The 27,229-nt window shown below is 35.1% G+C and overlaps 2 protein-coding genes across 3 annotated transcripts in view; one reads left to right on the plus strand and one right to left on the minus strand.

Annotated features, from left to right (window-relative positions):
• LOC129273011 (protein FRA10AC1 homolog) lies at nucleotides 1–13,411 on the plus strand. The gene is made up of 10 exons (XM_054910077.2): nucleotides 1–69; nucleotides 2,294–2,358; nucleotides 3,381–3,470; nucleotides 3,779–3,824; nucleotides 4,304–4,383; nucleotides 5,455–5,626; nucleotides 7,736–7,895; nucleotides 8,675–8,989; nucleotides 9,670–9,745; nucleotides 10,681–13,411. The coding sequence occupies exons 1-10, from the start codon at nucleotides 52–54 to the stop codon at nucleotides 10,721–10,723; spliced, it is 1,065 nt and encodes a 354-aa protein (XP_054766052.2). The 5' UTR covers nucleotides 1–51; the 3' UTR covers nucleotides 10,724–13,411.
• LOC129273671 (sperm flagellar protein 1-like) overlaps nucleotides 12,633–27,229 on the minus strand; it is a 22,537-nt gene continuing 7,940 nt past the window's right edge. The window contains exons 2-8 of one of the 2 annotated variants that reach the window (XR_010295382.1): nucleotides 26,389–26,500; nucleotides 25,096–25,255; nucleotides 20,004–20,079; nucleotides 19,316–19,394; nucleotides 17,755–17,881; nucleotides 15,444–16,911; nucleotides 12,633–14,072 (exon numbers count right to left, since the gene is read on the minus strand). Coding sequence is in view for 1 of the 2 variants with exons in the window: in XM_054910738.2 (XP_054766713.2) it covers nucleotides 16,807–16,911; nucleotides 17,755–17,881; nucleotides 19,316–19,394; nucleotides 20,004–20,079; nucleotides 25,096–25,255; nucleotides 26,389–26,500 (659 nt within the window). In the remaining variant the exon portion in view is untranslated. Of the gene's footprint in view, nucleotides 16,912–17,754; nucleotides 17,882–19,315; nucleotides 19,395–20,003; nucleotides 20,080–25,095; nucleotides 25,256–26,388; nucleotides 26,501–27,229 lie in introns of both variants that reach the window. The other variant, XM_054910738.2, reaches the window with a different exon arrangement.

A 27,229-nucleotide genomic window follows, 5' to 3' on the forward strand; every position in this document is an offset into this window, starting at 1 on the left:
AATCGACAATAACTGTTGGTGAAGTGCACTGAGCTGAGCTGAGCCTGAGCAATGGGGGATTTTAGGAAGGTAAAACAGTCGATTCTTGCATCTTTTAGGCAACTTTTGGCTGCCCATCTGTTATGTATAAAATGATTGAGGAAGAGAGACTGTATATTCCGCGCAATTTAAAAAATGTTTTCTTTTCCCTTCCAAATATGAATATGAATTAATGATGCTGGTCGACGTCGACGAAGCGAACTACGCGCATGCCCCAGACACTCGCTTTCATGTTTGTTGAGCCTAATGTCACAAGTCTGAGTGAGTTGAGCACAGTCACAGATGCAGATGAAAAATGTAGCCAGTTCGTGCTTTTATTTGTGAGAACTGCAAGTAAAAACTCTGGTATTTTTTATTTACCAAAAAAGAAAATGATCAAAAATAATGGGCAAGTTCACCCTGAAAAAGTGAAATGAAACTGAGTGAAATCTGAATTCTGATTCTGAATCACTCTGAATTGTAAATTATAAATATAAGTAACTAACATAATCACAACCTATCATGCCTATGCACGTTAAAACCAATTATACACTAACGTTATTCGTCAAAGAGTGGTTTTCACCCGGTATATTGCACCTGCCCAGGAGGGCCCTGCATCGTATACATCCAGATCCAGAACTTGGACTCTAAAGCATGAAAAGACTAAATCTAGAAAAGACTAGAAATCTTTGTCAAAGTGGAACTGTAGCTGGGAGTGTTAGTGTTGAAGTGACCACTAGATCTACCAGAAAAATAAAAAGGCTCAACTTTAACTTTTGAAGCCAAGGTCAAACTTTGACTTTGTCATTGAACTTTGAGGAAAATCTGTCAAATATTAAGGAGGTTATTAGAATTCGAAGTTTTTTATTGATATTGATGCCGTTATGACGTTAGAAGCTGCACCATATCGGATATTAGTAAAATGCGTAAATTTCAAATAATCATGATGACCATTTTATTTTCAGAAACAAGTGTAAAATAATTTATCTGTTGATATTCTGATGATGGCAAGAAGGGCCAAGCCGGGCTTCATCACTCTTTTATTAAATGAACAAGGTTATGATATATAACCTTGTTCTCTGTTACTATTCCCTGTGTGGTGAAATAAGGTTGGCAATGTTTGGCTTGTTTTCTCTTGTTTTGGGGGACAAATGCTTGATTTTTTTTACACTGTCAGTTTCCATTAGAGCTATTCATCATGTAACTTGGTTCCTGAGTAAATTGAAGTCTTTTTTTTTTCTGAATTGAAAATAGAGATTGAAAAATAAAAATTTTACTTTCCATCAATAAAGGGCCTGCACAAAAATATACCAAAAATTCAAGTTTTTGAGCGCTCCAGTGAATACAAAAATGATCCCCACATTACTAATGAAAAAGTGACATTTTAATCAATTTTTTAAATGTGTGTTGTATACTCAATAGATCTACATTTAGATTCCCCCACAGGCAGGGTGGTAGCAGTGAACAAGTGGGCCTCATTAACTCAAGAGTAAACATGAATTATTTATTTTTATTCCACAAATTAATTCACTTGATAATGTTCTTTATAATTAAGAGTAGGGTAAGTTTGCTAAACATCTCATAAAAATTTGAAGAAAAAAAATATTATTTTCTCGTAAAAAACCTACATGTAGTCAATTTCAGATTGAACAAAAAAAATAGTGCCACATGTCTGCGCATCCATTCACTTTTCACACGATTCAGAGAATGTGAGACCGTCACATTTAATTCCTGAAAATCAATGTTTTTCCACCATTTTTATATGGATTTTTAAAATCATTATCTGTCTGTGTATTGCAGGTGTAAAGTTTGTGGTCATTGCATGTCTTCTACTCTTCTTTTATTAGAATCGTGCAGATATGTGCAGACAAGGGGATGTTACCAAACAAAAACCATTTTCATTTTTTTAAAGAAAATGACATTTCATTGATTTTTTTTACTGCACAATTTATGTGGAAGGTGCTCGCATATCATGAAGTCACAAATCGAAATATTCAAATTCTAATTACTTTTTTATTCTTTGATACATTTTCCTCAAACCTTCACCAATATTCATTTTTCTGCTATTTTTACAATAAACTTTTTGTCAGGGAACTTCCCCAATCAATCTCAGGAAGAAATATAACAAACGAATCAGAATTTTGTTGATTCATTACAGCACTATCACTTACCGGTACTTGGATACACATATTGGATAGTAAATGTCAAAAATTTTCCCATATTATATCAAAGTTTTCTCTTTCTTTTTTCTTTGTAATTCCTCATTTTTATTCAGAGTCATGCAGGAGGGGGATATGGATCTGAATTTGAATATGACAGTGAAACTGAAAGAAGAAAAAGGTAAGAACTAAATGCAGATTATACTAAAACAGTAAAAATAAATAGAAAAATATTCAGTGTCTCTTCTATAGATATTATTGTTTTGTATGTCTATCTTTGCCCCCCCCCCCACACCTGATTTTATAATTACTAACTATCAATTGAAATCTGATACCAATAGTTTCATATGACTGATCATGGAACTCTCTTATTAAGGTCGATAGTCTCATAATGATAAGCAAGACTGGTTTGAAATGTGGTAAATTGATATCCAGGGACTCAAGTTAAAGGGGAGTGAGAGTGATCACTCGCTACCGCTCTCCTTAATCCATTTTTGAGAGAGCGATTTATCACTCGCCTCAGCAATTGCCTATAACATGAGTGTTAGTCAATGATCAACTGTTAGAGTCAACCTTAAAAACCTCATTCTCTGTCAAGGTTTTGTAAATAACAATTATATTGTAAGCAATAACACACTTGCAAAAATTATTAAATAGTTCAATGAGATAAATACTGCATATATCTATATCTGATTGTTTGTCTCCATTGGTTGTGGGTTGTAACTGAGTGTACATTCCTCAATCCATTTTGAAATCGGAAAAGAGCTTTTTGTAGTGCTCCCTTAATTGTCCCCTTTAAAGTTTTAGGAGAGCTTTTTATTGCTCCCCTCATAATTATAAAACTGAGTCCCTGGATATCAAGTTACCCCTCCCCTCCTAAAAAAAGTTTAAACTTGACTTGTCCAGGAATTTGAAATGGCCAAACATTGAATTGGAATTGTGATGCATATTCGATCAATGGAAAATGATAAATTGGTTGCTGCAGTTTAGTAAAATTGGAATGGTAGAATATACATGTAGTTCAATATTTTACCATATCTTTAAATAAAGAACAAAAGAGCAACATTTTTTCAGACTTATACAGAAATGTAGAGTTTTATGAATACAATGTCTTGTAAATCTTATCGTCTTTTATTTGAAATAAGGTGTTTGAAATGAAATATGTTAGAAGTGAAATTGTAAACCTTGAATATGATTTGTTAGATCTCGACAGGATCTAGCCACCAAACCTGGTCAGAGTACAGTAACAGGTGGACTCCCATCAAAGCGTCTAGCAGCATCAGAATACGACAGGTAATATATCACTTTTATTATTTCTTCTACATTTATACTCTTACATAAACATCATGGTACTCTGGGTTGTAAATATGGTATATTTTGATTTCTGCAAAGTCCACGATTATTTTATTGGGTTAAATTCAAGTGAGCCATTTCATGACTCAGATTGGTAAAGGGTTTCAAAAAACAAAGAGACTATAAAGAAAGGAAGTATTTTGTTATTTGTGTATAGAATCAATTTGGTGATACAGCATTTGGATGCATTTTTGATATATCAACATGTCCTGATTTTTAATTTCTCCTTTTATTCTTTTTTTATGCAGAGAAGAAAGTAAAAACCAGCGGTTCCATTTCCTTGCCTTAGATGCCGTATCCTTTTCATGATTTGAGATTGAACCAAAACTTCCTGTTAATGATTGTTCCGTGTCTTCATCAGATTTCTGTCACAGCCCATGTCAGTGGCCTTATGAGCCTACAATTTTGAGGGGAGCAGAAATAACCTATGACGGTATTTTAACCTTTTTTATTCACAAAGGTCATTGCTTCAAACTCTTAGTTGTGTAATATATCCGTGATCTCGCAATTGGAAACGAAAGTACTGTGAGTGTATGCTGTCCAAAATCCATCTATTTTTGTGTACCATATCCAAATTTGATTCCTTTATCTCTCCATTGCAGAAAAAGTGAATTGATTTGAATTATTTCACACTCAAGTCAGTGCATCCAATATTATATAAATGATTAATGTCTTTTGGAAAATAAATGGTGAATCATGTACCTAGATTGCTGTTTTCTTAATCCATATTGCAAAACATGAATTGTGTTTTTTCCTTGACCAAAGCAATACAGTACAATCGTCATAAGCAGCTAGTGAATGATTACTTGTTATATTATCCAGGGGCCACCAAAGATCTGTTCCAGAGAGACACGTGAGTGTGATTCCATTTAGGGTTATGGCACAAAAAGAGATTTTCAGGACCCCATCTTAGGAAGAGTTGCGATTAATCTTATCAACCACAACTATGGAAAGGCATCAACATCTAAAATACATGTTTTACATTGCAATTATTTTCTAGATATGATGTAAAGTCATACATTCTTTGTTTTCTTTAAAATTCAGTGTGCTTTTCTTTGTTGCAAGGGACGATGTACAAATTTCCTTTCCAAAAAATGATGACATTGATCAATTTTCACGTAGTTCAGGTTGATCAGATCTTTCCCAACTTGTAAGATGGGGGCCCAGATCTCTTTCCTGCAGTGATATTATCAGCCAGTTGTGAGTAAGCAATCAAAGCAGACAAAGGTGCTATGCCAGGCATGCTGTAGTAAAACCAGAAAAAAGGGGGAATGTATTATGCTATGTGATATAAATCTCCCTAACCCCCCCCCCCCTCCCCCCATCAAAATAATTTCAAAATATTTTATCTGCACATTTGTGATATCCTCAAATTTATTTATTCATGTTTCTGCTTGTAATATCACATACTAGTAGTCAACGCTTCAAAAATTCATGTTGTTCATTGATGGATTTTTTTTTTTGGTCACACCCTCACTTTTCTGCTTTTATTAACTGCCATGATTAATTTCCCATTAATTGCTGTATGAATATAACTCCCAGTATTATATTCATTATGTGGCTGCATTGTTGAAAGTCCATATTTTGGACCTATACCATGTCCATCACATAAAAAATGTTGCTAGAAATATGTTAATTTTGGGGAAAATTTTCCATTTGATGGTTAATTCAGAGAAGGTCAGAGCCTTTATGCTATTGTCTAATTCAAGCCCCTGACAACTTTCTATTTCAGGTTTTTTAGGCTTTATATTGTCCAGCATATACATGTATGGGGCTCTAACATATTCTGGCTTCTTTTTAGGCCTTTGGAGTATTAAAATCTGACTGGCATCCCTATTAATTACATCATTTTCAAAGCGAATAAGGAATATTATATGTCTTTCATTAACTGGTTCAAATGCTTGTTTGTTGTTTCGATATGAAGGTCGAAGGACAAAACTGATTTGGACGTGATTAGAGAGAACCATCGTTTTATATGGGATGCCGAGGATGAGGAGCAAGAAAACTCCTGGGGAAAGAGGCTAGCCAAGAAGTACTGGGATAAGCTGTTTAAAGAGTATTGCATTGCTGATTTGAGTCGATATAAAGAAAATAAGGTGAGTCAAAGATAAGTGTAGTATCAAGGTTGTGAAGTGAGCTACAAGGTATGGATTTGAATGTTAGGATCATTCTGAACTAAAAAGCAAAACTCATGAAAATCAAGACTCAGATTATTACGCGACCCAAATGAATACAGGTAGACAAGGTATACTCTCTATCTGCACTCAGTAGTTAGCAGTTCCCTGATCTGAATATAAATGCAGATTACAAATGATCGTGATATGGAATACTTACTTTTTATGCCCCTGCAGACGAAGTCCGGAGGGGGCATTAAGCGTTGCCCCTGTCCGTCCTTCCGTCCATCCCCTCACTTGGTTTTTTTAAATAACTCAAAAAATATTTAATGGATTTTAAAAATTTGGGGTGTGTAGGTAGATGACACCAAAATACAGGCTAAGTTCGAATTCGGAGTCCGTAGGTCAAAGGTCACAGCTCATTAAATATGTGAGTTGGTTTCCACATGATAACTTATGAAATATTCAAAGAATTAAAAACAATTTTGGTGTGTAGGTAGATGACACCAAAATACAGGCTAAGTTTGGATGTAGAGACGTAAAGCTTGTAGCTTATTCGCCCCTCGTCACATACAGTAGTCTCTGGTAGGGTAAAAACTTTAGTGGATAGTTTTTTCAAGTGCTTCTCAATACTTCATTGGAGCATATTGGCACGATGCAGAAACTGATTCACCGGTAAAGCATTCCAATCATTTATACTCCTTTCTGCAATTTGCATCTGTGCTCTTTCATTTTCATGCTATGGCCTCTAGTTCTACCATTAACATCAACCTCAAAGAAGATGTTTAGGTCAATTTGATCAAGTCGTCTTGAAATCTTGAAATTTGGATTAGTTTAGCTATATATGATAGAGTTATATGATATGATATGTTAATAAATTTGTTTCTATTTAAAGGACAAGTCCACCCCCAACAAAAAGTTGATTTGAATAAAAAGAGAAAAATCAACAAGCATAACACTGAAAATTTCATCAAAATCAAATATAAAATAAGAAAGTTATAATATTTTTTATTTTTGCTTAATTTCACAAAACAGTTATATGCACATCCTGGTCAGTATGCAAATGGGAGATTGATGACGTCATCCACTCACTATTTCTTTTGTATTTTCTCATATGAAATATGAAATATTTAAATTTTCTCCTCATTGTCAAGTGAAACAAAGATTAATTCCTCCCTGAACATGTGGAAGTAACAGTGTACTATATGGTTCAGTCAAGTTGGTCCTTATTGTCAAATCTGTAAAAAAATGAAATATTGTATTTATTCAAACAATAAAAAACAAAAAAAATAGTAAGTGAGGGACATCATCATCTGTCTCATTTGCATGTCACTGAGTCGTGCATATAACTGTTTTGTGGAAATAAGCGAAACTTTAAAATGTCATAACTTTCTTATTTTACTTCCGATTTTGATGAAATTTTCAGCGTTATGCTAGTTAAATTTTTCTCTTTTTATTAAAATCAACATTTTTCTGGAGTGGACTTGACCTTTAAAGCAAAAGCATCACTTGCCATCAAGCGTACATACAATGCATGGTCTTGTGGTTCTGACTCTTGACTTATATGAATTATTATCATCATCATCATCCATGTTATTGCCTCCACACAGTGTCATAGAAATTGTACCAGAGTGGAAGGCTACAGGCCAGTAGATGGTTGGAAGAATGCATATTTCTGATAATAACTCTTTGCACGCTGAATTATTTTTTGGGGGATGATAATGACAATTGTTTCCATGTTATTTTCTTTAATTCAATATATCAATATTGCACAATTGATACTTATTATTATTATTATACAGATGCTATCCAAGAACTATTGCCTTTTATTAGCTTATCTAATTTGAAGGTAGGGGAGATAACTAATTATTACGATTGTTGAATTTAATTATTGTGCGAATGTGCAAAATTGCAACATCAGCGTGCAAAGGGATAACCCTTGCTTGCTTACATTGTTTCCTTTATTCTATTTGCATTTTAATATATTTTGTAATAATTTTCCTTTCTCTTCTTTTCACAAATTGTATACATTTGTATTTTATTTGAACTATTTATCACATTTTTTCATTATTTTTTGTTTCTCTCTCACAGATTGCGATGAGATGGCGAGTGGAGAAGGAGGTAGTAGGGGGCAAAGGTCACTTCACATGTGGCAATAAGAAATGTAACGAGCAGGAAGGATTAAGAACGTGGGAAGTGAACTTTGCTTACATGGAACATGGAGAGAAGAAAAATGCACTTGTGAAACTAAGTAAGAATATTATTGAAAATTTCAAGTTTTCGAAAATATTTGTCAAATTCTCAAGCATTTTTGTTTATAGTGACAATTGATCTTCCGTAAGTGATTTTGTTTTCAGTGATGTGTATTTCTGAAGTATTGTCAAAATATCTTGTTATATTTGTGTTACCATATTACATTGTTCTGCAGAAGAAAAATACTAGTAGAGAAATCAAATCAAACTTTTATTATCAGATAATTCATGGGTTTGATATACTGGTTGAATAATATAAAATGTAAGTAGCTAAAATTCAAATCAAGAATACTTCAATCAAAGTTGAATTCTATAAGTACATAAACAGGAAATATATTTCTTCTCTAAATGTATTTATCAGAGAGTTTAAAGGAATGAATGAAAAGAACTTTGATACATGATAAAGATTGGCTATTGTTGAAAGTTTTATTGACAATAAAACAAATTGTATTTTTTTATGCCTGAAATTAGCCATTTTGTGTAGCTTTCTCACAAACTAATAAGTACCCTCAAAAAAGTGGTTTAACATTGTATATCTAATAGAATAACAAAACCTTAACTGCAGTTGCCTTCTGCCTATAATGGAAAAAAATTAAGTATAGAGAGCTTTTCACTTATCTTGGGAAGTAGGATGTTGAGAAACAGCTCTCAGAGAAGTTGATTGACAGCTGTAATGTTGTCATTGAGCAAGAATATCTCAAGTTCATGAAGCAATATCCTCCCCCACCCCCTTTAGGCCAATGAAATGATAAATAATATATATAACTTTCACTTATAGGACTGTGTGAGGCTTGCTCTTACAAGCTCAACTACCACAAGACATGCAAGGAGGTCACCAAAAGGTCATCAAGCTCCAAGCATAGCAAAGACAGAGATTCAAATTCGCCTTCTCCTAAGAGACATAAAAGCAAACTCAAGGACAAACACAAGAACAGACATAAGGACAAATATAAGGACAAATATGAGGAAAGTAAGCATGAGAAACATAGAAGTAAACACCAGAAGGAAAGGAGGAAGAGGAGATCAGAGTCTGATGAAAGCTCAAGTGATGATGAACTTGATAAACAGAAAAGGACAAAACACAGCTCTAAAGGTGATTCTTAAAAATCCATATTTTATTGTATGAATTAGAAATCAGAAATGGAAATCCTCCAAAGATTTGTTTTGCCCTTGCCCAATTGATCATGGGCCCGGCAGCCACTGAGCAGCATTACATCGGAATTGTTCTATCCCAGCAACTCCCATCTTTTAACGTCACTTGGTCTGACGCGGTGGGGGTTCAACTCCAGACCTCCTGGTTGCGAGGTGGATGCTCTACCAACTGAGCCAACTCACTGGTTGATTTTGAAAATATATTTTAAATCTACATCCTGTTGGGTTTGAATAATTATTTTGTCAATGGACTGTTAAAAATCTCTCAAGGAGTCGTGCTGAAACGCCAATGTGCACATAATTCAACGCGTAATCTGATTGATGGATGCGCAGTAGTATGCGTCCCATGTGCACAATGCGGTGAAGCGTTATATGCCACACGCAGCTGAAATTTAAGTGCAACTCTATTTTTAAAAAAGTCACTCTTATATCTTTGTGAAACACCCCCAAAGATACATTGCTTTAATAGGGTGCTAACCTGTAGAAGATTAGCCCAATGTACACCATGACATTGTTTAGTGCAGTACTTCTGATTTCATAAGACAAATTGAAAGAAGAATATATGTTATTGATGCGATGAGATAAAACTAAAGGACTCTTATTCTTATCTTACAATGATAGATGATACTGACAGAAGTAATGTATCTGAGAGTGAGTTCTGGACTGGCCCTGCTCCTGTAACAGAAGATAAATCGAGGTATGTCATTCAATCCTTCCCTTAAACGTTCCATGCAATCCAAATCCAAGTTGTTACCTATTGATGCATAGTGCTAAATACAACTCATAGGCCCGTATTCTGAAGTCAGGTTTAACTTGGACCATGGTCTAACTATATGCTAAAATTATGGGGAGCCAAAAACTCAAAAATTCCGCTTCTTTTGTATATTTCTTAAATTTACTATTTTGTTTCCCTTTGCTTTCATAATGAAGAAAATATTTCAGTTGTCATCCTGTGACTGTTATAAATGATGTGCATGTCATAAGAGTTAATGAATTGAACATGTACTAATTGAGATTTGTGCCCCAATTGGCCCTCCATAGTTAAACTACGACTTTAAACCAGGGTTTAGTTTAAACCAGAGTGAAGAATATGGGTCGTAGGGTACAATTTAAGAATCCAAAGTTGTTTTATAGATTTTTAAACAATTTTCTTAAAAGAGAATATTTTCCAACGTGTTAAGCTCCACCCCTAAAAAAAAAGGAGCTCAGATCTTTAATAGTCCCTTCATGACATCATCTGCCAACCTGAATTAGCATCACTAACATGTTGTGTAACTTCCCACAGCTCAGCGATTACTTTCATACAATACCCTTTGCTGGTGATACTGCAGCATGTCTGACCTTACATCTGTTGCATTGAGACTGCTTAGAGGTGGTTAGCTCTGGCAAACTATATACCACTGTCCTTTTGTAAGCACACCAACAGTTGGCAGAAGATTGACCGATGATGTCCCAAAGTGAATGAGATTTGAGCTCTCTTTTTAGGGGTGGGGTTTAGCCAGTTGGAAAATATTCTTTTGGAAATTACTTCAGAATCTCCAAAACATATTTGAATTCTTGAATTTTCCTTTATGTATGTAAAATATCTCTGTTCTATGTTTGTTTCCATCTTTTGTTTATATCTTTTTACAGAGATGACGAGTTTGATGACTACCTCAAGGACGTGTTCTTATGAGCGTTTTCTACGGTGTAAACACTTTATTCACACGAATGTATATTAAACTCCATAATTAATAGTTTGATGGGTTTGGAGTGTTTTCTACAGTGTAAACACCTTACACATCTGAATGTCTACTCAACTCCATAATGGTGACGGGTGAAGAACGTTTTCTACAGTGTGAACACCTTATACATATGAATGTCGCTTCAACTCCATAATGGTTAGTGACGGGTGAGGAACGTTTTCTACAGTGTGAACACCTTATACACATGATTGTTGATTCAACTCCATGATGGTTAGACTGATGTGTTAGGAGCATTTTTCTAAGGTGTGAATACCTTGAACACATGAATGTCGACTCAAATTGATGATGGTTAGACGGATGGGCTAGGAGCGTTCTGTATAGTGTGAACACTTTACAGGATGGGTTAGGGGCGTTCTGTGAAGTGTGAACACTTTATTCACATGAATGTCTATTCAACTCCATAATGGTTAGACAGATGGGTTACGAGCGTTTTCTACAGTGTAAACACCTTATACACATGAATGTCTATTCAACTCCATGATGGTTTGACTGATGGGTTAGGAGCATTTTGTAGTGTGAATGCCTGACATGAGGATACGAAGCGCTGCTATTATTACCCTGGCTTTAGCTGCGCTGCCCATTTAGGCACTCAAGCATTCAAGGAATTTCTTCCTACCAGGTACCCATTTATCTAACCTGGGTCGAGTGCAGCACAATGTGGGTAATTTCTTGCTGAAGGAAAACACGCCATGGCTGGAAATCAAAGTCATCACCCATGGCCAACCCCCCCCCAAAAAAAAAAAAAAAAAAACATTGGGATCTTTCTCAACAACTGCACTAAATGTAGCGTTATGAATATATTCAAATCTCTGTAAACCCTTCTTCAAACCATGAATGTAGGCCAGAGTTGTATGTAAGTGGGCTTCAGATTTTAGCTTTCTACCAGAGAATGCACATTTTATCTTTATTCTCTGAGGATGTGGCATCTGAGCTTCAACTAGCGTTAAATCAATTTTGTAAGAAAATATCTGAAATTATTTGAATTGTAAGAGAATATAAATATATTTCAATAAAAATTATCATGATTGTATGCAGTCATTCTAGTGTCTCTCAGATGTGTGTGTGTTGTAATTAAACTGGCAAAGCACACATATTCTGCAACCAGTACTTGACACGGTTCCATGACATTTGCTCCAGTGACAATTGCTCCGATGGAATATATGCACGTCAAGCCAAACATAAAATCTAACAGACACTTTTCCCTAATCATTATTTTACATTAATCAAATTGACTGGGGAAAGAAATAATTCTTTGCCAATGACTGGAAGTGAAGTGATATATTTGATTTTTGTTATGTCTCAGTTTAGGTTGATGTACAAACTGATTTACAAAACCTCTTACAAAGAGGTTTTAAGGCATAGTTCACAATGGAAAACAAATTGAATTGTGCAGCTTCTCATTTGTAAAGAAGTTGATAATACTAGTACCTTGTTGCCTTTGATGGCGATGTGTGAAGCCCAGTGCCGGCCACACAGAAACGTTTGCGCCAACAGAGCTTTACAGTAGGCCCAGTCACATTTTCTGGATTGTGATGTCAAACATTTATCCAAGATGTAAAAAACACATTGTCATATGAGGCATCGCTGCGACATTACCGGATGTAACCGGTACAGATCTTTCCTAAATTTCCTCTCTTATTTTTTTCATTAGAAAATAATTGGGGGGGGAGCAGCCGTTTTTTGTGTAATTATCATTACATTACAAAAGCACATTTCCCTTTGTAATTGACAGTAGTCTGTAGCTATGCAGGAATATCTTGTCTGCAATCTGCATGAAAAAAAAAAAATTTAAACGGTGGACAAGAACACTGAACATGCTTTAAAAATTAAAAGAACATATTGAAGTTTTTCTGTTCAAGGTTTAATGTACATACCTTACATAAATACATACGAGAAGGTGAATCTTTTTAAAATGATTTTATATTATTTACACAGAACATTTTATTTTGGCAGAATACAACCTGCACCATTGTGTTTCATAAAGGAACAAGTTAGCTTGAGTGACAACAGAAAAATCAAAGAAACAAATCAATGAAGGTTTGAGAAAAACTGAACAAAGGAATATGAAAGTTGTGAACATTTCAATGTTGAGTTCAGTAATAATGAGGACATCTTCCCATTGGCAATGCGACCAACCAAAATGTGTGATGTCAGTCACACTTGTACAACTCCCCAATTACTCTTCTATATATTTCATTAAAATTCTCACTTTATCAAGTCTATCCATAGATCAGGTGTGTTTTTTTCAGGGGAGGTCATGTAATAGAGGTTTCATAAAATTTATCATGGACAAAGAGTTTGTAATATCATTAGAAATTAGAAAAATAAATGTTTTGGGGTATTATTTCAGTGTAAAAAAGGGAGAGTTGTACTTCTGTGACATCAAAAAACTTGGTCATGTTGCCAATTGGAGGATCTCATTAGTATAAGTGATTTCGAAATTAAAATGCTCATAACTCATAAATTAGCAAAATTAAATTAGTATTAACTTTCAATTATGCTGAGAACATGAAGAGTTGTGAATTTGCAGATCGTACTTAAAATGTCTCCTAAAACATATGCATGTTACGAAGTGACATCTTTGTTTTAAAAGGGGAAGTTTACCCCAATAAAAAGTTGATTTGAAACTTAGCAACTTTATCTTTTTAATAGCACTTTATACAACCTCGGGGGGGGGGGGGGGGGGGTGTGTCTTCTTTTTATTTGGCAACCAGGCAATATGACTATTTTCGCCATAAATTCAACACATGTGTAGCCTTCAATCAAGCATGCTCATTAGCTCTTTTCTTTACAATGGTCTACATTGAATTCTAAAAGATATAATTGTGTATGAGAGGACTAGCAAATTACAGGACATGGCAGGTGGCTTGTTGACTATTCTACACAAATGATATGATCATGAAATTCACTTAATTTCAATCATAATTTTCAGTCATACAAACAAAGCACAGTAGAGTTTAAATTGCATTAAAAAAAGACAATACAGCAAATGGAACAAAATAATATTATAATACCTAATACTTGCAGAAGTAGCTAAGGGCCCTTTAATTATACATAGTAATTACCCGAGCTTTCACAAGTAGCATTCACTCTGCATTTCAAGGAATAAATGTTAATTCCTGCCAGGTTCCCATTTACCTAACCTTGGTTGAAATTCAGTACAAATTGAAGTAAATTTACGCATGATTTGGACCCATACCCCTGAGATAAAGAGGCAGAATTCATAACCACTACACCAAGATTCCACCATTTTAACAACAGTTAAAGGGGAAGTTCACCCTGACAAAAAGTTCATTGTAAACATAGCAGAAAAAATAATAAAAAATATTGCCGAAGGTTTGAGAAAAATTCATAAAATAATTAAAAAGTTATTAGAATTTCAATTATTTGATTTGTGACATCACATGCGAGCAGCATTCCTACACAGCGAATGGTAAAAAATCAATGAAATGTCATTTTCTCAGAAAATTAAAAATGGTTTTCACTGTACCTTTTGTATATCAATAGACAAATCATTTCACACCCGATCATGAATAGAAAACATAATTAAGTCATCAGGAACCATACAAAATTTGAAATTCATGCATTTTATATTACATAACACATGGGGCAGCTGCTCGTATATGACGTCACAAATCCAAAACTTTGAACTCTAATAACTTTCTTACTCTTTAACGGATTTTCCTCAAACCTTCACCAATATTTTTTACTATTTTTACAACAAATTTTTCTCAGGGTGAACTTCCCCTTTAAAAAGGTAATCATTCTTGATCCGTTACATGTTAAGAACTCAAGACCTTGTGGATTCAAAGTCGAGATTTATCCACTGAGCCACAAAACCTCCACTTGTGAACTTGCTTAAAGTGTTTTCATTATGAATTATTAAGATGATCTCTTTCTTAAATACCAAATAGGAATTCTAATCACACTTAAAAGCCTACTGCTACATTATTTCTCATTAAATTAGAACGCTTTTGGAAATGTACATTCACACATATAATATTCAGATATGAATGTTACTGTATGACTTCTACAGTTAAAGCTAAATGGCAAGACATTTAGGATTCTATATCGAGGGGGAAATATACCTTCTCAATCCCATAAATCTCTTTAGATCCAAATGAAATACGTGTCTGTAGTGCTTAAAAAATTGTATATAAATAAAAATTTTCATACAAATACGACAATAAAGTCACTAGCCTGACATCAATAGGACATTTATCTTAAGCCTGAAGAAGAAATCTGAATTATTAAAATAGATTAAAATATTGACTTAGATAGGTATTTGATCACAATTTGTACCAATTGCACATGCAACATACATGTAGCCTTAACAGAGATCAAGGTGAATAAAAATAAATATATCACAATTAGTTCTATTCATACAGACACAGAATCTATCGCTATAATATCCCTGAAATAAGTTATTCATGTAATGTACAAATTGCCTTAACACTTTAAAACTACATAGATAGATACTCCAGGCTGAAACAGAAAGATTTGAATTACATCTGGCAGTCTTGTCTGCATTATGCAATTCTACAGAGCAGGAGTGCAGACTTTGAAAACAACTAATATTAAATCATTTTTACCCCAAGATGAATATTTGAGCCAAATTTCATGAGCACTGACTGAAAACTGGGGAAGTACTTTGATCCAATAATGAGTTTTTTGGGTTTTAATAGTGGTTACCATATCAATACAATTTCTGACAAATGCGAAAATTGTGTCTTGCACATCTTTAGCTCGAGACCTGTGTGTGCAAAATTTCATGTGCACGGGTCATAGAAAAGATGTGGGACACTTAAGAGAAAATTGTCATGAAATGCCATGTGGATTAATTTGTGTGTTGCAGACAAGTCACATGAAACGTGTTGGGATCTCAGAGAGTATAAAGCCCGGCGCACACTATGCAATTCATTGCGATCAGAATTTCAAAGAAATTGTAATAACATTTGAGATGAACATTCCAGCTGATAAACTTTTGGCGATCAGAGTTCAGAATAGTGCAAGGAGTCTGTTGCAGAAAGAGTTGCGTTTAAACGCAAGTCAAAAAATCAATCGCAAGTCCGAAATGCATGCTGTTGATTGGTAGAAAATCAAGTTGCGCAATTTTTTTAGAGTTGCAATTGATTGCAACTCTTTCTGTAATTGGCATAAGGACTACTAAAATCAAAATTCAGTCAAGTTCAAGCCTCCCTGTAAAAATAAATGCAAATTCAATTTCAAAATGTAATGACGTCATCCTCGGATGCGACTTGAAGCCAAAGTGGACTTTACTCCGACCACAGGGCTTGCAGCAATTATTTTATTATTCCTAACTTCAAACAAAATAATTTTACTTCTTGAAACTTTCATATTTTATGCAAAATGCCATTCATTAAAAAGTTGCATCACATCGGGGTCTCACAGTGTGCGCTGGGCTTAAAAGTTGAAAATTCAAGAACCCATATTTTTTTTATTTTTCATTTTAATAACAGTTCGGCGTTTTCCTTCAATTCAACTTCACTCTAGTTATTTCAAATCACATCAATTTCAGCTTGGAGCATCTATTTAAAAAGTAAATTCATAAACCTTTATATACATTTCAAGTACAAAACATAATTTTTTGAATGATATTTCTTTTATATTCCATGAGTTTGCATTACTTTCCTTCCTGCAGAGTCCTAGATATGTTTTTTCAATTTCAGTTTCTCTCTTACTCCACCCCCCTCTCTCTCTATCCCTTTAATTACATGTACATGTATTTCTAATTTATTCCCCATTTTATGCCTAGTCTGTCTTAAGGGGCTTTCACAGTTGCTCGTGTGATCGTTTGCGATAATTTGGTCACAATATATGTTGCACAGAATCGCAACAGTTGTAAGCAGTCGCACGACCAAATGTGAAAGCACCCTCTCTCTCTTTCTATCTCTCTCTCTGTGCTAGAATGATTACAGAACAATTCTATTTATTATTGCCGTATTGCCTGTACTCTACTCAGACCCGCTAGACTTGACAGAGCATACATTGTTCAGTAATGTCCTTGCGCCCTCTGCACCGATTTCATCAGCTCCTCTATCCTATCGTCTTTCAATTTCAGGAGATGTTCTAATCGCCTCACCTTTGCTTGTAAAATCTAAACAGACAAGGAAAACAACATGAACATGAGATGTTATTGTTAGGTAAACAAAGAAAAAGCTTTCTGCATCACATGACAATTTAAAGATAAATGCCAATTATATATGGCAAAGGATTCAGGAAGACTAAAAATTTGACGTGTCCAAAGGACACAGATGCCCCCGCTTAACGCGATCAGAAATTCATTCAATATGATTGAACCAACTCGCATATATAATGAGCTGTGACCTTTGACCTGCGGACTCCGAATTCGAACTTAGCCTGTATTTTGGTGTCACCTACCTACACACCAAAATTTTTTTAAATCCATTAAATTTTTTTTGAGTTATTGCGCGGGAACCAAGTGGAGGGGGACGGGCGGACGTCTGCGGGGGCATAAAAATGTGTAATTGCTGAGAAATATGAGATTTGAGCAAAGTTTCAGGGGTTTTTCATCCATGCAAAAATAATACTGTCCAACATGTGCTTAATACCAAGTATCTGTCTTGGTGATCTACAGTGTGATCGTTTTTCAGCTTAGATATCATGATTTCACAAAGTTCATTTTATGTAACTGTACCAGGGACCCGTTTCATAAAGGTCTTGCAAACTTTGCCATTATGGCAACTACCACGAAAACCTTGATTTTGATTGGCTGCTGTGCCCTGTTGCCATGGTAGTTGCCATTATGACAAAGTTACAACAATTGCCAGTCCTTTATAAAACGGGCACCAGATCTAAATCCATAAGGATAAAGTGACAATTTTGGTTTCACAGACTTTCTTTGGAATCGGGGTTTTACTGCACTACACCAAAGCTTTATGAAACACCCACCAGTTTGCATGGGTTTGAAACAACTTACCTGCACTGTTTCTTGTGATGCGAGTAATGCTTGTTCTTTTTGTTCTATGACCATCCTAACGGCTGGTGCTAACTCAGGTTCTATCCCTCCATTCAGTTGCTGTCTATAGGAAGCTCCTCTTGGATCACTAAAAAAAATCATAATTATTGATAATTCAATTTAATTTTTACTTTGATAACTACAATAACCCAATAATCCTTAAAAGCGTTTATGTTCCCAATCTCATTTTGACTTTCTTTAATTTCGAGCTTTATTCCAAATCAGATGATCTGGGCTCCGTAACACAAAGGCTAGGGATTAATTGCTGATTTGAAACAACAATTCTGATTGGTTCCTAGTCAGTCTACGGAGCAAAATGCGCATGCAACGATGATCTTTGATTAGCGATTGATCGCTAATTTAAAACAACAATTCTGATTGGTTCCTAGTCAGTCTACGGAGCAAAATGCGCATGCAGCGATGATCTTGATAGGCCATTTCATTATTAATCGCTAACCTCTGTGTTACGGGGCCCTGATAATGTTAACATTTGTAAATGAAAGCTGATAAGTGATAACAAACGAACCATGAAACTGTAGATTTTGCACACGATTAATTCTCTTCATCTCCCTCTGTTGCCTAATTTCTCTAACTCCTCCTTTATCTTCTCTACTTGACCATACTACCGACTATCTATTTTCCTGCATCTATGATCTTTTGCTCTTCTTTCTCCTCCACACTTGCCTGGCTCAATGCTCTTTCTTTCTTTCTTTATCACAGGATTTCATACCATGCAAGATCGTGATTCACGTATTACTCATTGTATATATGAAACTGTATTTTCATGATTGTACTTAAAAAAAAAATAATAAAACCATTACTAACAAGAAGTTAATTTTTCAAACCAATGCAAAAAATTTCTGCTTTCAATTATAAGACCTGGGAGCCGTTTCATAAAGCTGTTCGTAAGTTAAGAGCGACTGGTGAACCTTATACGCTAAACCATCGCCAATTCAATATACTATTTACCACATGAAAGGATCACCAGTCGTTCTTAGTCGCTCGTAACTTAAGAACAGCTTTATGAAACACCCACCGGCATGTAGTATTGGATTCAGAATGATATCAGGGGGCCGATTCATAGACCTGTTTGATAATTACACATTTTCTTACCCATGACTAGTGACCCTTTCTTATAGTCCCATAATTTGTCATTGGTATTGATACAACTCACAAGGAAAGGTCACCATTCAAGCATAAAATTAATTGGTTTTTCACAAATAGCTTTATGAAACAACTACCTGGGGACCATTTCATAACACTTGTTATGATAGCAAGCTTGTGATAAGAGTTATAAGCTACTGAAATTAATCATTTTGAATGGCTGATAAGTAAACTTTTTACAAATTTTATTTTTTCTTATCATAACAAGTCTTTATGAAATGTGACCATGGACGCACACAAGGGGAACAGTTTGGTTTGGGTTCAAGGTTTTATGTTTGCTTTCAGGTGCAGAATTACATGTACTTTCATGGAAGTTATTGTCAATGGAGGTAATATGATATATTTTTTCACATCTTACTTGAAGCCCTGTGGTGGAGGTTTCAGCACTGTGGGAGCTTTAGGGGCTGGGGCAGCTGCCCTTGGGGGTCTTCCAGCACCTATAGAATTCAAATCAATAAAAAATAGTATTCATTGATGATCATACAATAACAAATATCGTACTTGGAAAAAAAATTCATCCTTACAAGATTGTTGACACAATATATGAGTTTCATAATAAATACATTATAAATGTTATACAGTTAAAAAAAATGAGATCAGAGGATATCTAAATACATTTTATTTTCATCTTCAACACCATAAATTACCTTTGACCTTTATACTTTCACCAGATTGTGCCGCCTGAAGAGTAATAATGGTTATCCCTTATCAAATTGAAAAGTTCAATTGGAATCTGAAAATTTTCTATGGAGAATTTGTCAAAATATCAAATTCTTTATTCATAAGACCCACATTATTAACTTCAAATGACCTTCGACCTTGACTTCCTGACCAGACATTTATTTGTAACTCATCATACATGCCATATTTGATAACCCTCGTTACCCTGGGGGGCAACATTTTGATCATGTAAAATCTATGTTGCAATTCATACCTACTAGCATGATGAATAATTTCCACCATCATTGCAACGTTCATACCATAATATCATTGGTTTTGGATTGTGGTAGAGGAATGGCCCTATTAGAAAAAGAAGAATAACTTACCAGGTTTGTGAACTTTTGGTGGTCTGGCGGGAACAGAACCAACCTCCATCCCATCTAGATAACCATCAGGGGACATCTACAAAAATAAACATTAGTATTTATCAAATATATCATTTTAATTGAACGATTCTAATAATAAAAGAACAATAATAGGCAAAACAATGAAATACACAATATAGAACAGTGAAAAAAATCATGAATGAAACACCTCTCATAACATTATACAGGGATTTGGTTCCACAAACGTTAAAGTATCAATATCAGAGATTTCTTGTTAAAAATCTAGTTGATATTTTGTAAATTTCTTGTTGAATAGGCACACATTGGCAATATGCTAAGGCATAATATTTATAATAATAATAATAATAATGGGTATTTAGAGGCGCTAAAAACAAAACGTACCATAGCGCGTACAATGTAGGAATAACAATTCAACATTTGCAATAATTACTACAATATTCAACATAAAAAGGGAAATTAATTATTGAGGAAAAAGGTATGTCTTAAGGGAAGATTTGAAGCCAAGAACACTGGAAGCATTTCTTATTGAAAGAGGGATAGTATTCCAAGTCTTGGCAGCTGCTACAGCAAACCGTTTTTCGGCAGAGGAGAGTTTTGACAAGGGAATGCAAAGTCTGCATGTGTCAGTGATTGAACGAAGATTACGAGAGGGTGTGTATAATTTGATGGTATTATTAAGATATTCAGGTGCTAGATGATTTAGAGTTTTGTATACATATAAACAGACTTTAAACTGAATACGTTGGAATAGAGGTAGCCAGTGGAGTTCCTTAAGTAGGGGTGTAGTGTGAGTTCGGGATCCAAAGCCAAAAATTAATCGAGCGGCACGATTCTGAATAACCTCAAGTTTTCTTCTATCTCTAGCTGACAAAACAATATATAAACTATTACAGTAATCTAACCGAGAAAGAATAAGTGCTCGCACAGCATGGTGACATGTCTTAAGATCAATGAATCTACGAATCCTCCACAAATTGCTGAGATGATAATTACAATTACGGACAACCTGATTTACTTGAGCAGACAGTGTGAACATGTTATCAATGCATACTCCAAGAACAGTAGTTTTAGTGGAGATGGGGATGCATTGACCATTAACATTAAGCTGAATATGTGATATTGATTGCAGATGGCGGGCAGAAGAACAGAGAGCTATGAATTCAGTTTTGCTATTATTCAGCTGGAGATAATTAGATGACATCCACCTACTTATTTCTGAAATACAAAGAGAGGTTTTCTCAAGTGTTTTATTTATGTTATCAAAAGAGCGCGGGTCAAAGGAACAATACAGTTGTACATCATCTGCATAACAAATATACTGTAGACCATGTTTATTGATAATGTCAGAGATGGGAGTGATATACAAACTAAACAGAATCGGCCCGAGAACTGACCCTTGGGGTACCCCAAACTCAGTGACCCACGGGTCAGACAACTCTCCGGCTATGCTTACCCTAGATGACCAACCAGTCAGGTAAGACTTAAACCATTTAAGAGCTAGACCAGATATGCGAAATCGAGATTTTAAGCGATTCAGTAGTATGGTATGATCCACAGTGTCAAAAGCTGCACTTAGGTCCAATGAGACTAAGAAAACACACTTATGCTGATCAAAATATGACAGAACATCATTCTGCAATTTCAAAAGGGCTGTCTCAGTGCTGAAATAGGATCTATATGCTGACTGCATTGGATCGTATAAACCATTATCATTTACGTGTTCTGTTAGTTGAATTGATACTACCTTTTCTATCACTTTAGCAATATGTGAAATATTACTAACAGGCCTATAATTACATAATGTGTCTTTATTCAGATTGTTTTTCTTGATTATTGGTGTAACTATAGCCTGATGAACACCATCTGGAAATGTACCCGATGATAATGAGCTGTTTACAATAGAGGTCAGAGCAGGAATATTGCTATTGACAAGTTTTTTCAAAAGCCAAGTAGGTTGAGAATCTGTTAAAGAAGTGGCATTAGACATATTGCTCACAATGCGTTTGATATTATCCTCACTGACAACCTCAAAACAATTCAACATACTTTCATGAAAAGAACTGACTTCCTGACTATCTACACTTCTTGGTTCAGGTGTATTTGTGACATTGTTGCGGATATCACTTATCTTCTTGACAAAGAACAAAGAAAAACGATTTGCTAGATCAAGAGGATTATCATACACAGGGAGAAATTTAACATTCTTGTGGAGCAGATTATTAACAACATTAAAAACTGTTTTGACATTGGCTTTACAGAGTAACTCCGTATAGTATTTTTGCTTAGCCTTAACTATGAGGTCGTTAACATGCTTGTTAGCTAGCCTAAAAGATGTGTGATCAGTGTCTGAAGAACTTTTGATCCATTTCCGTTCAATCCGTCTTCTTTCTCGACGCGCAGTAAGGATTTCCTCGTTGAACCAAGGATTGCGAACCCTTGTGGAGCGGAGACATGATTTCTGAGGAGCAAACTCATTAACGCAGGCTGCTACAGATGTGTTATATGCAGTAAGAACTGAATCAACATCACCAGCCGAGGACAAGTCATTAAGTTTGTCAATCAGTGCCTCACTAAATCCTTCAATGTCCATTTCCTTGAAGTTCCTGAAAGTCCGCTTAACTTTCTTCACCGCCGGCTGAGGATACCTGAGTACAAATCGGATGCAGTGATGATCAGACAAGAGACTATGATGAATGACAATGTCTTCAATGATGCAGCCATGACGGGTAGGACAGATGTCTGCAGAGGATTGTCCTTGATGATAACTACTATCTCTGGTCATTACAAGGTCCAAAGTGTGACCCATGTTATGGGTAGCTCCGGTGACATGTTGAACCAAGCTTGCAGATTCTATGATGGATAGGAACTGAGCTACATCAGACTTTGACGGTTTATCGACGTGAATGTTAAAGTCCCCAAGAAGAAGAACTCGCCCAGCCAATCGTGATATCTCAGCAGTAAGATCATCAAATTCTTGAAGAAAGTCTGCTGTACGGAGCTGATTCTGCACAGAAGGTGGTGGTCGGTAGACTACCAAGAAATGCAATTGACCTCCATTGCTAACAACGTGTGCTAGCTCAAATGTAGAATAAGTAAGAAAGTCATCCATTTTCAGCTGTAGTTGAAGTGGAGACTTAAAAATAACCGCGATGCCGCCATGGGGATCTGTTGGTCTTGGAGCATTCACAACCGCATATCCAGCTGGTATGCATTCTGCGATGACGACTGGATCTTCTGCTCGAAGCCATGTTTCTGTTATAATCATTACATCAATATTGTGTTCAGAAATATAATCATTGAGTAGGAATGTCTTATTACGTACAGAGTGAGCATTCCATAAACATATCTTTAAACAGGACTCATGAACCTTTTTATTATTGGTATCAACAACAATCAAGTTATGATGATTAATTCCCTGCACAGAAGATTTGTTTATCAGACTAAACTGAGAGATACCAGTAAGTACTGGGATTCTACGTTGCTTTCTACAACCTCCCCGTTTCCCACGATGAGCTTTCCTTTTTAGTTTACGATTTATTCCTAACCTCTTAATATTTATCAAAACATCAGGATGGAGGAAATGGTGTTGTAGTTTAATGGGTAAAACATTACATTGGAAAAGATCAAGTCTAGTGTAAGATTTACCAACTACATCATGAACAATATGTCTGTCATCTGTGAGTGCTTGTGTACAATTCTTAGAGAACAGAGGTCCAGGATTTGGACTGACATCACCAGATATAAGTATTCTCAACCTAAAAGTGGCATTCGAGTTGGAATAGTACAACATATGTGATCCAATAACTTTCACTTTAGATGGTGATATTACACTACAAGGTCTATACTGTAATACTACATGACAATCAACAACATGTACACTGGCCAGTGTAAGAACCATAACAAAGGTGACAACCCTGATAATCTCCATTGTTAAACCAAATCACATTCATGGACAGATAAAGAAAGAATGACACGGATGGTTGACATTGAATAGTCAAGTACATTGAAAGAAACACAGTATGGCAGCAAGTACAAACTCACCTAACATGTACAGCATAGGTATATGCAAAAAATCAAAGTCAATCACTGACAATACAATATATCAAAATCACTCAAAACTTGTCTAGCAGCTTCTATGACATACAAAGACTCATTTATATACAAAAGATAAGGTAACATAAATAAATAACACAATTAATCTTAATGCAAAGACAGAGCAAAAGAGAGTCGCCAGCTAAGCGCACACCTCTGATTCTCTGAGTATTTAGTCGGACTATTCTCATAGTGAAACACAGAGATGTCTTTTCATTAATCACTTCAGGCAAATAGCACCTTGATTACCGTTGGGCTATATTTTGTAAGTTCCAATTGCCAAATTCTATGTTTTATGTTACATTCATGATTGTATAGCAACAAGATTTGGGAATAAATTCTATTCAATTCAATATGTGACAAACAGACAGGACGGCTACGAGTTTGAGCTCAGAAAGTATATGTTGTACTAATGAGATGTAGTATTGAATCTAAGGGGGTGTTGCAATGAATATTTGCGATCAATTGCAAATATTCTGTTTCAATTTTACAACTGATAGATCAATGTTAGATGTAGCAAATCAGATTAAACTTCTTGTTTCAATTAGCAGATTAGCAACCTAATTTGCAATTAACTGCAAGACATATGATTGATTTAAGGACCAAAAATTGACTTGCAATTGATCGCAAGTTTCTTGCAACACCCCATAAGTAGAAAATGTGATAGAGGTCACTAAATTAGGTTTGAATTTGTAAGAAGGTACATGTATATTAACTTAAATATTAAAAAAAATATATTGGATATTGAGGGCCAGCTGGTAGAGCAGTTTTATGACTGAAGTGGCTACCTTGGGTGAATAAAACATTAATAAGATTTGCAGTCTTGTACCCAAAGGTCTTTCATTACTCATGAATCAAGCTAGTACCATGGATAAGACGTGATATTGCCATTATAATTCTGGAAATTTTCTTAGAAAGAAAAAAAATCATACCTACGCTAATGAATCTCTAGACTAATTAGATACAAGTATCACTTTACCTGTGCTTTATTAGCTTGTTGACTCTTCTTTTTCAAATGTAAAGCTTCTATTCTCTGTCTGAGCTTGATCAAGAAAAATTCCGCTGCACCAGCCTTGGCTGTTGTCAAACCACGAATATCTCTCTCTGGTACTTGGCAATTCAATTTGGCCAACACTTTCCTGCAAATTAAAGTCAAAGAAAGATATTAATTAAGGCACTGGTTGATATTTGATTTGAATGTTGGTCAATTGTTACCAGCAAAATATCGCTGATGTCTCGATATATCGCCAATAACTCAATATATTGCAGAGTCTGAAAATTCATTATATACCTTCATTATGAGCCGCACTGCTTTGACAGCTGGGAGGGGAAAATGAAAGTAAGGCCTTTATATGAAAAGTATCATCACAGTTTGTAACATTTTTCAAATTTTCTTGTTCATTGTAACCTCAAAAAGTTACTTAATTACCTTGAAATACAGTCAAACCTGCTTTAGCACGTTTCAATTGTATCATGGCACAAAACCATGGAATATGCAGATTTGACATTTTTGTACATAATTACAATCATTTAATCATGTACACTGAAAAAAAAAGTCCAATTACAAATGCACCCTTTTGGCAAAGTGCGCCTAATTGAAGCACGATAGTACAAGAAATCTGCATAGTCCATGGTTTTGTACCATGGTACAAATGAAACCTCTTTTGAAAATACAGGCCCATGAGTTTGGTTTCCCTTTAAGGTATGGTATGGTATTTATTAAGTCATGCATCGCAGTTACAAAGACTGAATTGCACATGGATATACAATATTAAAAATGTACAGTCTCAAAACAGCGGAATTATTTACATAATAAAAAAGTACACATATATCACAGACTGAATGCAATTAATAACATACTACTGCGTATTACACCATACATATATTTATGATAAAAGAGTAATGTAAAACACACCCATAATTAAAACAAAGAAGACGAAAAAGAAGAAGAGGAGGAAGAAGAATAAGAAAAAGAAGAAAAAAAGAAGAAAAAGAAGAAGAAGAAGAAAAGAAGGAGAAGGGGAGAAGGAGAAGGAGGAGAAGAAGAAAAAAAGGAGAAGGGAGAAGGAGAAGAAGAAAAAGAAAAAAAAGTTAAAGAAGAATAACAAGAAGATAAAAGACAGATATTACAGGATTCTGTCCATGACGGACAACAACCTGCTCATTAAGACCACTTTCCTTGTCATGGCTCAGTGGTCGTACATGTACATGTTTCCTTATACCATGGCATCATTAGCTGAGTCAAAAAGAGAAAAAGAGAGATGATACTTGCCTGTTCAGTAATTTCCAGTTCTCAATCTTGTGTGTCGATGAACTTGCCGGAGTGTAATTATGGAGCTCAACCATACGAGGATAAAAGTGATGGACAACTTCTGCTATTAGAACTGTAAGAAATATAAATATAGTATTAGCACTACAGTTTTTTTTTGCATTAATGGAAAATTTGCTTATATTACCGATGATTCAAAGTGTACGGGTGGGCTGACCAACTGTTAGACAGCCCAGCCGTGCACTTTGAAACATTCGTATCAAGTGCCCTATATATATTATTATTATTATCATTATACATTGTAAGCATTGTGATAGACTAATGAGATAGATACAACAAAGACTGATATGTACATGTGGCCTAAATACTGTCTGGGTCATACTCGGACTGATTTTAAGCATTTACGCCACTTTAAATAAAATAGTATACAAAGATCACAATGATACCAGGGAACAGGGATAAAAAATTATGTGGGTGCGACCATATTCGCGCACTACCATATTTTGCTCACGGTCACATATAATCTATCTTCTTAAAAAGTAATACAATGTAAATATCTTGAAAATCTGTTAACACCAACAGAAAAAGCGACCTAAAATTACCTGGTTAAGTACGGTAATTTTCTTTAGGATAAGGTATAGATCTAAGACTGTAGTGTACAAATTATTGTGAAAATATTGTCAAAACATCGGCAAAGTTTACCTTTTTTACGTCCATAGAATTTTGAGATTGCAATACCAGTGAAACCCTCGACGTACTACTACCGTAGGGGAGATCGGGGTTAGTTGGAACGAGGGGTAAGTTGAAACATTGTAATTTTCTTTAGTGCCTTTTAATAAATTTA

Source organism: Lytechinus pictus, chromosome 12 (assembly GCF_037042905.1).
Source record: "Lytechinus pictus isolate F3 Inbred chromosome 12, Lp3.0, whole genome shotgun sequence".
Taxonomy (NCBI): domain Eukaryota; kingdom Metazoa; phylum Echinodermata; class Echinoidea; order Temnopleuroida; family Toxopneustidae; genus Lytechinus; species Lytechinus pictus.

What these genes read in the sequence shown, in the direction of transcription:
- LOC129273011 (XM_054910077.2), top strand. An exon ending in GCAGCATCAGAATACGACAG is followed by an intron (nt 3,471 to 3,778) that starts GTAATATATCAC and finishes TTTTTTATGCAG; the next exon opens with AGAAGAAAGTAAAAACCAGC. An exon ending in AAATGCACTTGTGAAACTAA is followed by an intron (nt 7,896 to 8,674) that starts GTAAGAATATTA and finishes TTTCACTTATAG; the next exon opens with GACTGTGTGAGGCTTGCTCT.